Raw genomic sequence first — 15519 nt, 5'->3', positions numbered from 1 at the left:
AGTCAGAGATAAGAATTTCCCTTTATTAAATCTCCACATTCATGTCCCCTTGATACTTTATAGTTAGTTAAGGGAGATCGGGAGTCAGGTCTTAAAACACACAGGGTGCAGAAAAGTCCACTTCTATTACTTGCCTTCCTTGGCAGTAGGAGCCTGATCCCTCATCAGGATGTGGACTGTGAGATACTCAGGAAAGACAAGGGACGGGCAGATGCTGGAAGCTCACAAAGGAAACTTGAGATTAGGGACACACAATGAATCCCTATTGGTTAGACATTTTGAGCAAGTTAAAGGATCAAACTAGGCCTTCAAAATCCCTTAAGGAATTCGGACCCCAAAGACAAGCCAGGTGAGTCAAACAAAAGACCAGAGATACCACACAGTACAAAATAGTAATTATTTATATTTTCAAAAAGAAAAAAAAATTAACATTTGGAAGTTCTCCCCTGCAGGAAGAGGGGTGAATTGGAAGGAACAGGACTGGCTCCTATGCAGGTGGCAAGTCAGGTACAAACAGCTGAGCAATCTTGGGCTGGGAGGTTTTTCACATAGCATTAATAATAAAATTTCCTTTTCTTTTCTCTTCTTTTCACTCTGTTATTGTTGTGTGTATTTGTGTGTTTTTTTTTTTTTAGAAAAAGGAGTGGGGGAGATGAAATAAAATCAGAGAAAAATGCCAAAAAACATTTTCCACAATATCTAAAAACAAAGAACCATAGTTCTTGTCAAGACAGTATGAATTCTGGATAAACTATTTTTTCCAGTTTCAACACCAATAAAGATTTTTTTCCAAAAGCTACCACATCAGAACACTCATCTTCTAGGTCAAATACTCTCCTTCCCCTTTCACCTCTGCTGGCCATTTTTCATCAGAGGGCAACAGGACACATTCTGTTCTTGCAAACAATAAGTGCTAACCACAAGAGAGCTCTTCTGATAACTTGCATGTGAGGAGTTTTCACAAATATCCAAGTTTTAGCACAGCTGGATGGACTAAAATTTCTCTCAACATAAATACTACTGGAATCCACAAACTGATTTTTTGAGAAATTCTGCAAAAATCCTTTCTTCTTTCCTTTTCCCTTCTCTTAAAACTACATGTCCTTTTTAAGTTTTCTTTTTGCTCCAGGCACCTGACGATTTGTTCTGCTCAGTCAGATGCAGACAGGTTTCTCCAAAGTACCACCGCGGGGATGTCCTCAGGGCCAGCGCCTAAACTGAATCCCCACAGTATCAACCTTGGCCAGGCCAAAGGGGACACAGTGGCGCAGCAACAGGGTTTTCATTAGGTAGAACAGCCCCAAGTCTTGGGCCCTTCCCTCCCCCCACCCCCACTTCCCCCAAGTTTATTTAGTGCTGTATTAAAAGTCTGGGGCCACAATGCAGTCTTTTCCCCCCACAACAGAGTAAAAGCTCCACAGATTGCGCTGTCTACCTGGTGGTCAGTGGCAGCCATGATGGCTGCTGCTTCTGGAAAATAAACGGAGTCTTACAACGGGCAGGCTCTTAGGACTGCTTCAGGCGTTTGCGTGGGGGTCCCAGAAACGGGCACTGTGCTGAAGCCAGAGAGCGGTACGCCTCAGCCACCAAATGGGGATGTGACACCACCATTGACTTCCACCCGGAGGTCTCCAAGACATCCGAAGCATGGCTAGGAGAAACGTGAGAGATGGGTTACCAAAGGAGTATGTGAAAGATGAGCGAAACAGCCATCTAGAGAGCCCAGTTTCCCAGGGTTTGCTGTCTGGGTGTCAATGCAAGACACACTCAGACAGAACCCTTAACATGCAAGAGAATTTGCTTGTTAGACAATAGGTAGACAGGTGACCAGGTTTATGGCTCTTGTAAGTCTGAAAACCAGAACTTTGAGCCACTATATTCTCAATTACAAAAGATGAAATGTTCTTCAGGCTTTTCTCTAAATCATCAAGGCTCTTTATATTCCTGATAAAGAGCAGGAGTTCTCTGGGTCAGACAGCTCTGAGTTTCCATCTGGCTTTGCCATTTACTAGTCCCATAACCACAAAGAAGATCACAGCCTGCGGCTTATTTGATTATTGAAAAAGAGAGGCCAATTCCCGCACTTCGTTGAATGGTTAACATCTAAAAAGCACCAAGCAAGTGTCCAGTACAGAGTGAGCACTCAGGATAAGGAACATTTTGCCTCCATTTGGTAACTCCTTCAAAATAGTCCTTCAGCCTTACAGAACATCTTTCCTTGTTTCAGGGCATTTGCTGTGTTAAATAATGTTTACTCATCTACCCTGCAACCTCTTAGACCTGTCTTACTCCAGTACGGCTATTGTGGGGGCTTCCCTTCTTGAGGTTTTTTCCCAAACTTTTGCCCCCCATTAGGCAAAGCAGAACATATCCCACTGAGAATTACTTCCCACTGAGAAAGTAATATGGCCAGGTCACTTGTCATTCAGGAAGAAGGAACAGATGTACTGGAATGGATACTTCTTTCTCAAAACAGTATTCCAAGACTTCATCTCCTAATTATGTTTTCTCTTTTCCCCATTCTGCAGCCGACCATTGGACACCCTTACTAACTCATAAAATCCATTTCTGTTTTCCCAGAGATCTGCAAGTCTTTTTGTAATAAGCTGGTGAGTGTGAAGTAAAGATGCTATTGCTTTGGGGGACAAAGGTTTTTCAGACCAGCGAGTTGTCATTTTCATCAATTCTCATCCTGCAAGGTAGTAAAACACTTCACTCACCAATCAGATTAGACTGATGAAAGCAAAACCATTTTTCACACTGTCAAGCTGAAGGAAAAGACAGACACTCTCTACTTACTCCTGAAAGCTTCATGTTGCTCATCTGTTTCACTCACCAATTCAAAGTCTTTCTTTTTCACTCGCTAGCTAACCCAACTATCCTGAAAGAACTTTGAAGATGGCAACTCACTAGTTGATGAAATCCACTGCCTGAGTTTTCAACTGATCTGCGCTGTGGAGGTCAGCCAGGATGAGAATTTCTGCGGCGTTCTCCACGGAGAGATTACTGCAGAGAGCATCCTCACACATGACCTTTAAACGCTCCAAGGCGTACTGTAAAACACAAGCGTGCTGCTGTCAGAACAGGAAAGGCTCTGAGCTGATTGCTACTGAAGTAGTTTTCTTCAACCATACCATCACGTAACTGGATACCGGAATAAAACTCCACAGACCATGAAAAGGCAATTATAAAACATAGCCATACGCTGAAGGCTGAAATGAAGATGGCTAAAGTAACTTGCAGAGCTGCCATTCAAGTTCTAAAGTCTATTAGAAAAACAGCAATGTGGGACTACGCAATAGACCCACATCTTCAAGCTCTCCCTTACCCTGACCACGACTGAAAGTCTCTCTTAAACAGTCACCACCTACCCTTGCAATGAGGCACTTCTCTGCTTCAAGTCAATAGGGACATTACACTTTAAATTTCTGCAATCCTTTTATTTAGAGCCAGACTAGGGTGCAGCACTGCCCTTTGTACTTAAGTACTGTCACCAGCCCAGCAGGATATCGGGCTGTGGAAAGGAGCCCTGTGGTGACTTTTACCAACATCTCTGCCAGTAGTTGTTCCTGTCAACCAAAGGCCTCCTTTTCAATAGAAAAGGACAAATGGAGCCCTATTTTATTGGGGTTGAGGTTAAGATTCTGAGGGTAGAAGAACAAAGCAACAGAGAACCTGGATTTAGTTTCAGTCTTAAAAAACTTCCTGTTTTTCAAGTAAAGGGTATAAGTAAATGTTCTAAAAATGAAGGTCTAGGTTAATATTGGGCACATCTAATCTACTTGGTATGTTTTGATCCAACTGTACTACCTGCTCTGAAATATATCATGAACTTACTAAGAAATTTCAGGGCAAAGAGGGAAGATGGGGAAAAAAGGAGGCACAAAATAAAACTGTCACTAATTAGTTCACAGGAGAATGATTTGGTCTGAGGGAATCCACAGTCTCTGTAGAGGTCCCATTTTAAAGGCCTCAGAACTCAATGACACAATACTCCTCTGGGCTGAATCATGACAATCAAACCAGGACAATTTTATTTTTATGAGTTCTGGGTGAGGAGGCATATCTGCCGGCACTGTGATCTCCTGCAGCAAAAAGAGAATTTTATTGGTTTTGGTGCAGCTTTAATTTCTTACATTTGAGTAACTGGAAAACAGTTTCCATGGAAAACAGGAATGACACTAGACAAGAAAGAAATTAGGTTGCCATTTTTGTTTTAGAAGACTGGAAAAAGTTGAGTAAATATTCAGTCTTCACTCAGTGCTGTGAAGAACATTCATCTTATCCTTTTTCTCAATGTATTCTTTTAAAAGGACTTTTGCTGTGAATAGCTCTGATCCCTACTTCATAATTAGACAAAAGTAGCCATTTTTGTCCCTTGGGGACAGCTTTTTTTCCTTAATTATGCTTCTGAAAAACCTGCCTAATGGCAGTACTTACCCAAGAGGTTGAAATTTTGTCTCCTAGGCCTGGGCAACGTGTTTTGTTTTGTTTTTGGTCTAATTACACATGTCCCCAGGAGACTGGAAAAGCTCAGAAGAAGCTGTTTTATAGTCTCTTGGGTAAATTCTAGATGTTTAGATCCTTCTGTGAAAATTTATTATTCTGTTTTCCTGAAGTTCACAAGGTGTAAAGGTAAAAATGTTTTAAAATAAACTTAGAGCAAAGATTATCTTATCTAATGCAAAATTCTGAAAGGAACTTGAAAAATGAACTCTTCAGTTACTTCTCATTCATAAACTTAAAGCACTGCTGTGATTCAACTGCTTTTCTTACACACTGCACTGAAAATACCACCTTGGAATGTCAGTTCTGGCTGATCCCATGCTCTCTATACTTACAGTAGGTTCCCAATAGGCTCTCTGGTTGAGGAGCAGGAATGAAAGCCCAGGGACACAGCTGTCTAAACCTGGCTCTGAGAATGTACAACTCTTAGTACTTCTGTCTAAAAACTGGACCTTGTGATACTATTCATCTTTACAGGAGCTGTATAATGAGAGGGGTAAACGCCTGGTATGTATAAGCACAAGTGACGGCTTCACTGAAAATCAGAGGGCAGGGAATTCCTTGGTAGTCCAATGGCTAGGACTCCAAGCTCTCAGGATGTGTCCAGTATTAACCAGAAGTTCAAACATTTATTTATACCCTCACCCAGAACTCTTCCTGAGGTCCTGGGTTCACAATCTGACTGGGGAACTAAAATCCCACAAACAGAGTGGTGTGGCCAAAAAACTGCTGCTGTTAAGTCGCTTCAGTCGTGTCCGATTCTGTGCGACCCCACAGACGGCAGCCCACCAGGCTCCCCGTCCCTGGGATTCTCCAGGCAAGAACACTGGAGTGGGTTGCCATTTCCTTCTCCAATGCATGAAAGTGAAGTCGCTCAGTCGTGCCTCTTAGCGACCCCATGGACTGCAGCCTACCAGGCTCCTCCGTCCATAGGATTTTCCAGGCAAGAGTACTGGAGTGGGGTGCAAGTGGGGTACTGGAGAGGGCAAATGAGGCATAATCACTATAAACTCAGTTTATGAAAAGCAGCCATTTGAGCCATGTGTTCTACTTTCTCAGACCTCACAGAGAATGTTTCCTTTCTGTTTCCACTGAAAGCCAAGTTTTCTCTGGTTAGAACTGAGCTAGCCTGGAAGGGTACAGGATGTTTGCAAATGCCTAATTATACTTAAGAAAGTTTTGCAAGTTGATAAAACAATACAGTTATTATTCAATCCTCTCCACTGGAGGCATTGATTGGGTTTATATGCCTCATCCTCTATAAACACGGCAAAAAGATCATCAGTAAAGATAAAACCACCACTGTAAACACATTTTCCTCAGGGGTGTAAAGGGAGGAGGAAGGAGATGACTCCCCTGAGTGAATCCTGCGAAGCCTCTAGTGCCTTCAGGTCAGAGACAGCTGGGACCCTCAGGCAGCTACTGCAGCAGCAGGGCAGGAAAAGGAGGCACTTGCAGCAGAGACCACCTCTCAGAGTCTACTCCTGGCTGGGCTTATGCCCTTTAACACTCTTGCCTCAACTGCTCCCCAACAGAAGAAAAGTTCCCACAGGATAAACAGCAACTGTTTCCCCCACCCAATCCCCCCATTTCCTCACACCACAGGGCCTTGGAGGAACAGGTCACTGCTCTCGCTGGTCTATCTACACAATGAAAGTCAGTTTCCCAAACTGTGTTTTGGGGAACACTAATCCCTGGAAGTGATCCTTGAGAAAAGTGATTCTGGGTTAATGAAATTGGAGATATCTGTTTACCGTATTCTTTTTTAGAAAACGCACAGTGCACACTAACATACTAAAGGTCCTGAGAAATCTGGTTGTAAAAGAGCAACATAAAAACCCCAGTTTGACTTAGAGTTTCATTAACCTTTTCCCCACTCAATCCTGGGAATCACTTGCCTGTTGTTTTAGTAATTACTACAATTCATTAAGGCTAAGATCTATATTATTATTTTTACAGTTTTACATTTCTCAAATCAAAAACGTGTCTCACACACACAAAAAAATGTGTCTCACAATCAAAGTGTATGTTTATGGTAGAAGTATCTCTCTTACAATTTTGAATATGATATATTTCAATAACTTCTTAGGGAAAAGCTGCAAATGACTAGAACACTATGTAAAAGTTATTCTCTTATTGACAAAACTTAAGTAAATGTTAATGAACTCAAGAACATTTTTGTAAACTACAAAACCAAATCATAAATCCAAATGTTAATCTGAATCTTTCAAATCACTGAGTTAAATTTGAGATGGGCAAGAAAGAGAGGTAAACCTCACTTCTTTTCCATGGTGAGGGTGACCATATGATTTACCATTAAAAGGAGGACACTTTTGAAAATAAAAAGGGTGCTACCGATAACTGCTGGAACACGAGTATGAACCAGGACTGTTCTGACCATACTAAGATATACGCTCATCCTGCCCACAAAGCAACATAAAAGCACAGTCACGAAGCTCAAGAGGCCACCAAAACTCCTAGTCTTGTTATTATTTTCCTATTCCTATCTCACCTTGTCCGCAGCTGCCAGCAAATCATCAGCCATTTTGTCGAGGTTCGGCGCCTTCCCCGTGTAAATGAAGCACATCATTTCCTTAAAAACTTCAGGCTCCACATCATTGATTTCAACCCGATTCTATGCCAAAAAAATTAAAAATGAGAAACATTCCAACAGAACAAAATTCCTAAACAATCTTCATGATTTTAAGTTCTGAGGAAGAGGAGTTCATATCATTTAAAATCTAACATCAACAGAAATTCCCCTTTGCTCTATTTGACTGTTAATAGCCCTTTCTGCCATCTTGTGCACTACCTCTGCTTTCTCAAATACACAGCAAGACAACTATATCTTTGATTTTTCACATTTCTTTACAAAACACATGCCTAATACCCCAACTCAAGACTATTTGAATGATCTGCTTGGAACAGTGAGTCTGCTTTACCCAGAATGCTTCCAGACCACCTCTCTCTGCTTTTAGAAACTGTCTGTTCAGGGTACTGTACTCCATTTTAATCACATACTAAGAAAAAAAAACAACAACCAGGAAAATAAATCTGCTTCCAAACTGGGAAATAATCTGATTCTAGCCACCTAGCTAAAAAGACATATTTCTATCCTGTTACATACCTTTTTGCTTTCCTCCATTTCATGTTCAAACATGGCACTAAAAACTGGAGAACGAGCTACAAAGTGAAAGGAAAACAGACACAGATATGGTTATCACACCAAAAGCTCTTGGTTCATCTGTTATAAAGGAGAGATTGGTTTTTGGCCATGCAAAGTGGCTTGCGGGATCTTAGTTCCCCAACCAGGGACTGAACCCAGGCCCACAGCAGTGAAAGCATCAAGTCTAACCACTGGACAGCCACAGAACTCCAGGAGACGAGACCATTTTCTTTCCTATCCCACCGCCGGAAATGGTCTTTTATATTCATTATGCCAGAACTATAAAATTCCTTTCTTTTTATATCAATGAGTGAATAATTATACATAGGGGAAAAAAAGATCATTCCCTTCAAAGTAATTTATTAGCTCCACTGCAACTATGATATTTCAAAGAGATTACTCAAATTACCTATGTTAGATGACAATGATATCCTCTGGGTAGATCTGGGGGTTCAAATGGAAGGTCCTTCAGGGTCTAAGCAGGGTGTCCTGATACCTACGTTTTTGTCTGGAACAGTGATACCTACTTTCTCCACTTCCAGAGTCCACATAGCAAGGAGGTCAAGAACAGGACTAAAAGGCATTCATTAACTACATGAAGTACAGACTTATTTATGACTGTTCCTTAAAGCCATGCATTATCAACAGAGATTATCACCCAAAAAGGTGAAAACCATCTCAGGCACCACAGTCATTTATGGCCCTTCAGATTTTAACCCAATAGGACAAAATCTTATTCCTTAATGTCTCTTAAATGTTTTCCTCAGGGGTGGGAATCACAAAGAAAGGTTCAGAAACAGTGTTCTAAACAGTGTGTTCTGATCCCTCTAGACATCCCTCTTTGGACACTTCCTCTTTATTAAAAGCACCAGCCCTTTAGTCTTCAGCTTCTGTATGTATTTATATAGTGCCTCACAGTGCCATATATACATATATATTACCATGCCCATTCTAGTCTAATGAACACTATGAAAAATCAGTAAACGCAACTGCAACCATGAGAGTAATGAAATGGCTGGGAACTCAAATTTTATCATGTTGTCCAATAAATCAAGGATTTTGGTGAAAGTTGAGACTTTCCATCTCTACCTAAGAGAGAAGGAACAGATGAAATATAGGAGTTTCAGCTAACGGGTACCCAGAACTTTGACCTAATTTATGACAGAAAAGATTAATTTTAAATTTGCCATTTTCTAACCATATAATCTTAACCCTCTAAACCTCAGTATTTTAATCTAATTCCAAAAGAATATCAATCCTCACTGTTCTTATCTCTGAAAGGTTATAGACTATACGGTACTATATAAATACATCACAGAAGCTGAAGACTAAGGATTGGTGCTTTCTGGAAGGATCCAAAGCCAAGAGATGCCTATAGGGGTCAGTGGATAGACAGAAGCTGATGTTAAATCACCTAGGGAGATTAAGTAGATCGAAAAGAGAACTAAGGCAGACTCTTAGGGAATAACAATATTTAAAGGGTGGGTGAAGAGGAACTGAACTGAACTGAAGAGGAAGGTCACACATTAGAAGTAGCCAGAGAGCCAGCAAGAGAAACCAGGAGTCAAATAATACATAAACTGAAAAGTTCCTCAAATTTAGGAACTAGCAGGTCAATATAACTTTGGAAAACTGCTTTGTGGCATGCAGGTGAACTGAGGATAAGTGTGAAGAAAGAGTCGAGAGAGGTGATGTGCTAACTCAAGAAACTTAGCTCTGGAAAAGAGAGGGAGAATAACTAGAGGGAGAAACTGGAGCATGATTTAGCCTGAGGGCGAACAGGCAACAGGAGAAAGAGATGACGAAGATATCATATAACAAGGGTGTAAGTGGCAGAGTAAGGCTTCTGGAAAGGCAGTGTGTGAAACGGAACAGCCGTAGAAAGTCCCGTTTGCTTTGGACACTCCTCCTCCACTGAGAATGCAGAGAAAATGCAGGTAAGGGGAGAGCCAAGAGTCAAGAGACACAGGCCTCAATTTTCTCCTGGAAGCAGCAGCAAGGTCATTTTTCAGGAGGTGGAGATTAAAGGAGAGTGGTAAAGGTCTGAAGTGTCTATTGTTGAGAAAAAGAAAGGGAGCTGACTAATATCTGTATAAAGAGGTCTTGGCAATAATGCGGGTCTGGCTGAGTCTGGAGACACTAACATAAGCGTTAATGACTTCCTTTAGCCATTCTCAGTACCATTCAGTTGAGAGGGGGCACAGTAGGATGGTTAGATTGAGCCAGACTGAGGTTTTGCCAGGTGTGCATTTTAGAATGACAAGGCCGGGGGTCTTGGTAAGAAATCTGTTGCCTGAAGGTTCATGTGATTTCCTCTCACTTATTATGGCCTGAATATAAGTTTGAAAGCTATGCTTCCCTGTGAGGTAAAGGCCATCAGTCTGCTTTATCAGTTCCCTCCTGGGAGTCAGTCTTTCTGGTCTTAAAGACCAAGGGCCTATTATTAGAACAAGACCTGATCTTCCATGTCACTGGGAACATTCTCATTCTTCTATTGTTTGTATGGAAGAGACGGCTAAAACCTCCAGGGCTGGGGACTTGGCTATGTGGTGGTTTAGTCCTGAGTCCAGAATCTTCTCCATTACATCCTAAGTCCTTGTCTAGGGGCTAATACTTGCTCTTAACCAGTGTTTGGACATCTAACCTCGAGATGCAAAGGCATCTAATACACATCATCAACCGTTCCTTGAAAATGGTGGTCTAAGTCCACTACAGAGAGAAAAGCAAGGTAGCACGTTTATGGAAAGTCTTTTTGGTTTTGACAACTAATGTCACCACAATATAAAAATATGTTTAGCTGAAGTTTTTCGTTACTAGTTCGAAAAGTTTAAGTTATTCAAAAGGTGATTATGCTGTCTACTGGTTTTCCCTGTTTAACCAAAACGAAACTCCCCATGAATAAATACCAACCTGCTAAGATAGCTTTGTGAGCCTGGAATTCCTGGCCAGCAACACACAAACAACAGTCTGTGAACCGGGAGTTCTCCCACAGTCCTCCTAACTCATCTGCCAACCGGCACTCAGGAACCTTCACCATATTCATGGTATTCTGGCCAGAAATGTTGACGGAATCTTGCACCACACTCACCTGTGAAAGACAAGAGAAGACAGTCCAAAGCTTTTGTTACTGGGAATTTCTGTCCCACCAGGAGGAGAGATGACTTTCACCTTGCTGTTGCAGTACATTTAGAAACTAAATAAAAATTTAGTCATATTCTCTTGGTTTTTAATCACGGATTTATCCTCGATGAAGTAGTTCTTAACTGTCATAATCATACTATCCTACAACATCTCAGGACAATGAGGAGAGAGCCCCACAAACTCCTCTCTCTTCCGAATGTCTCATAAGCTCTGCCTTCCCTGCCCTGAATGTGTGCTGGCCGCTCAGTCATGTCCTACTCTTTGCAACTCCATGGACTGTAGCCTGCCAGGCTTTTCTGTTCATGGGATTCTCCAGGCGACAATACTGGAGTGGCTTGCCATTCCCTTCTCCAGGGGATCTTCCCAACCCAGGGATTGACCCCGGGTCTCCCGCATTGCAGGCGGATTCTTTACCATCTGAGCCAACAGGGAAGTACCTGGTCAAATCACCACAGGGAAAAAACAGACAGAAACAAATGTTAAGCCTTAAATATTTACCTTATTTTCCCTAAGAAAAAGGGAAAAAGGTTGAATACAAAGAACTCCTATAGAAACTCCCATTTAAACTCTCTTATAAGCCTAAAAGCATTTCACTGATTTCCGCTGGGTCTAGAACATAAACATAAAGTACAGCTTCTGTTTTTGTTGCTGTTCAGTCGCTAAGTCGTGTCTGAGTCTTTGCGACCCCATGGACTGCAGAAAACCAGGCTCCTCTGTCCTCCCACCATCTCCTCAAGTTTGCTCAAATTCACGTCTGCTGAGTCAATGGTGCGATCTAACCATCTCATCCTCTGCTGCCCCCTTCTTCTTTTGCCTTCTATCTTTCCCAGTATCAGAGTCCTTTCCAGTGAGTGGGCTCTTTGCATCAGGTGGCCAAAGTATTGGTGCTTCAGCATCAGTCCTTCCAATGAATATTCAGGGTTGATTTCCTTTAGGATTGACTAGTTTGATCTCCATGAAGTCCACAGGATTCTCAAGAGTCTTCTCCACTACCACAAATCAAAAGCATCAATTCTTTGGTGCTCAGCCTTCTTATGGTCCAACTCTTACACAGGGCATAGTAAATAACTGGTATTTCCTCACCAATGCTAACGAACAGGACTGAGCCTGAAGATCTTGGGTAGTGATAACTGGGTAGGTATTCCACATCATTCACATGCTTATTCAGTCACTTGTGACAATGACACATAAGGTGATTGGCTCCAGTTAGGCATCCTCTTATAGCTTTGGAACAGAATGATGACGAGTTTACAGAGAAATCCAACTGGCCACTTGCCTTCAGCAGCAGCCCTGTTTTAACTGTTTGGCCTAAAGAATCTAAAACCCTGGTACTTCTAGATAGGTCAATGAAATTCAGATAAATGTGTTAGAATACAAAATACAAGGACTGAGGCTTCCCTGATGGTCCAGTGATTAAGAATCTGCCTTGCAATGCAGGGAAAGTAGGTTCAGTCCCTGGTCAAGGAACTAAGATCCAACACGCCACAGAGCAACCAGGCCTGCACGCCACAACCACAGAGACCATGTACTGTGATGAAAGATCCTGTATGTCACAGCTAAGACTCCACAAAGTCAGATTAATTAATTTAAAAAGCCACAGGAATTTATAAATGATATAACACATTATAAAACAAGTGTAAATTACCCAGCTGAAGATGAGACCCAACAGACCTCAGTCTTCTGCCTGACAACCCTAGCTATGCTTCCTCTTCTACATCATATTAGGTTAGAAATGTTAAAAAGAAAGTAGAATTCACAAACCTTGAGAATCAGCTCCCCACTCTTGCTATTCCTATGAGTTAGATGAGAAAGACAGCTAAGGAACATCCTAAATGACTCAAATTTCTTTTAACCTTCAAGATGCAAGTCATCCTTTAAATGCAATCATAAACCCAGACATGGTTAACGCCCCATCCAAATGGACTGGCGGCCCGTTCTGTGTAAGAGTGAGATGTTTACTCTCAGGTCAAGAAGTTTATTCGATTGTCTCAAACTAGCTGTTATGGTCCTGAACAATGAAGAGCTGAGCTAATCAATCATGAATGTGCTCAGCATTAGTAGCACATTTATTAGAGCCAGAATATAGTATTATTTTAACAGCCCAGGACCCAACACAAACCACCCCAGAGACTGTCCCGTGTCAGATCTCCAATCTGGTTCAGCAACTTTCTCTTATTAACATCCTTACTTGTTTGATATAATATTAACACCAAAAGTAGAAGCAGCCTATTTCCAGTTTTAGCTTCAAAATACTGCTGATTTAAAAATGAACAAACAAAACACCAAGGACATGCCCAATTAAATCCAAGTTCCTCAGGAAAGGCAGGAATCTTACGGGATGGCCAATGAAAGGAACGGAGAATACATCTGGCACTGGGCTCCTAAGCTTGAATTAAACCAGTCTGACAGGAGCCCAACGTCATCAACACTTGATGGCAATTTACTCGACTGGGTAAAATGAACTGGCAAGAGCTAAGCTGATTTTCAAACTATGGTTACCAGTGGGCTCTGTGCTGGTTACATGTGTACTTGGTAATGAGTGGGGCCCAAAGACAGTGACTCCTCTCACTGGGGTAATTCCTCTTTCTAGACACAGACAGGAACACAGTAGGAAGGAGAATGTACCTTTACTGTCTGAGCCAGACTTGTTCTGCAGATATATGGATGCCTGGAGTCTCTAGAGCTCTGAATGTCTGGCACCTCTTACCAACATTAAATACGCTTAATTAAAAATAAATTTTAAATGGCATTCACAAATGAGTCTTCAGAGCCCAAACTTTTAACTTAGAAAGGGATTGTTTTCCTCTGCAAATGATGATACTAAAATGATACCATTTTGAGAAAAACTAAAGACTTTTTTTTTTAAATGTTTATAAAGTTGACTATGGAGACTCATTCAGAATTGCAGCTGTGAAGATGACGTGACTATGACATTTATGTCGTCTTAGACATGATGCATGAAAATGTCTCAGGAAGGCTCTATAACCCTCTAAATTTCAAGTTGTAAAAGGATCTCACTTTTAAAGTCAATTCTTTTCCTTAAAAAAAGAAAATTTCATGAAAGATTATGTCATTTCTTGTATATTTTGTCCAAACATAGAAAGTCAAGGTTAAAAATAATGGAAATACATTTTTAACTTCCATATAATGGAAACAATCTAGAAAAATAGACTGTATACAGACTGTTTATAGCAGCAGCTGACACTCTGCCAACAAAGGTCCATATAATCAAAGTTATGGTTTTTCCAATAGTCACGTATGGATGTGAGAGTTGGACCATAAAGAAGGCTAAGCACCAAAGAATTGATGCTTTCAAACTGTGGTGCTGGAGAAGACTCTTGAGAGTCCACTGGACAGCAAGGAGACCAAACCATTCAATCCTTAAGGAAATCAACTCTGAATATTCATTGGAAGGACTGATACAATAACTGAAGGTTCAATACTTTGGCAACCTAATGCAAAGAGCCAACTCATTGGAAAAGACCCTGATGCTGGGCAAGATTGAGGGCAGGAGGAGAAAGGGGTGACAGAGGATGAGATGGCTGGATGGCATCACCAACTAAACAGACACGAGTCTGAAAAAAATCCAGGAGATAGTGAAGGACAGGAAAGCCTGGTGTGCTGCAGTCCATGGGGTCACAGAGAGGTGGACACGACTTAGTGACTGAACAACAACACAGCAGCAGCCCTGCTTCTAATCAAAAGACTAGCAACTCTCTAAACGTCTATCAGTAAGAAAGAGCAAACCAACCAATCAGAGGGGGTGTGGATATACAACAGAATACCGCACAGCATCAAAATCAACGAGCTATAGTTACATTCACAGTGTAAACAAATCTCAGAAACATAATGTGAAAACAGCAGGTCCTAGATGGCTACATACATCCTGAGACCATCTTCATAAAGCTCAAAAACAAGCAAGCCTAAGCAATATATTGTTCAGGCATACAAATAATAAACAATGGAATGAGCTATTTATTATCATTGTCTGAGTAGAGAGACAACAGGTTTAAGGGATAGGGAAGAAGCATATATAGGTCGGTTCTAAGTTACTGGGGGTAATGCTGGGTTGGGTAGATTTACTACGTTATCATGTTTTATAACCTATAATGATAGTACACATTAAATCACCATTTTTGTAGGTCAAGAACAATCAATTATTATTAGCATTTTCTTTCAACTAATATATACAAGTAATCCATTAATAAATAGTAAAAGAAAAAGTAGACCAACATATTTAAAATTTGGCAAAAACATATATTCCCAGGCTTTGAAGAGATATTGTTTGTTAAGGAAAGAGACATTTTAATAATTAACTAGTATCTAGATATTTCATATGGTATTTAATATTTAAACTTTAATTACAACATTACAAACAGGAACTGGAATCTTCTACCTGTCAGAGGCATATACAGTGAAGATGGAATACATGGATCTTTACTGCGAACAGCTACCTGCTTTCAGTACACATAAAGAGGGTCAACAAAAGTGAAGCATTTCAAGTGGATTTTCTGTGGTCCAAATTATTAAAGAGAAAATTAAAAGTGTAAAGCTTTCACGATTCTTTCATTACCAAAGAAAACTTGGTAGAGCCCATGTTTCCTGGGGTGAATGGTTCTCAGCTCCACTTTAGCGTAGCACGGCAGACTAGAGATGGAAAGTGGAGAGCTGCTACCAATTTGCTGCACAATGTCAGGAAGAACTAC

General features: G+C 41.0%; 1 protein-coding gene across 4 annotated transcripts in view; it reads right to left on the bottom strand.

Annotated features, from left to right (window-relative positions):
- Positions 1–399: 399 nt before the first annotated feature.
- The window catches only part of SPOP (speckle type BTB/POZ protein), an 83541-nt gene continuing 68421 nt past the window's right edge, over positions 400–15519 (bottom strand). For 3 of the 4 annotated variants that reach the window (XM_052657545.1, XM_052657546.1, XM_052657547.1), the window contains 5 exons: positions 10583–10760; positions 7634–7689; positions 7019–7141; positions 2911–3053; positions 406–1651 (listed from right to left, as the gene is read on the bottom strand). In XM_052657545.1, coding sequence (XP_052513505.1) covers positions 1507–1651; positions 2911–3053; positions 7019–7141; positions 7634–7689; positions 10583–10760 — 645 coding nt within the window. In that variant the 3' untranslated portion in view covers positions 406–1506. Of the gene's footprint in view, positions 1652–2910; positions 3054–7018; positions 7142–7633; positions 7690–10582; positions 10761–15519 lie in introns of all 4 variants that reach the window. The other variant, XM_052657548.1, reaches the window with a different exon arrangement.

This window comes from Budorcas taxicolor, chromosome 19, assembly GCF_023091745.1.
Source record: "Budorcas taxicolor isolate Tak-1 chromosome 19, Takin1.1, whole genome shotgun sequence".
Taxonomy (NCBI): domain Eukaryota; kingdom Metazoa; phylum Chordata; class Mammalia; order Artiodactyla; family Bovidae; genus Budorcas; species Budorcas taxicolor.
The sequence above is the reverse complement of the archived record's forward strand: the minus strand, read 5'-3'. Positions and strand labels throughout refer to the sequence as shown.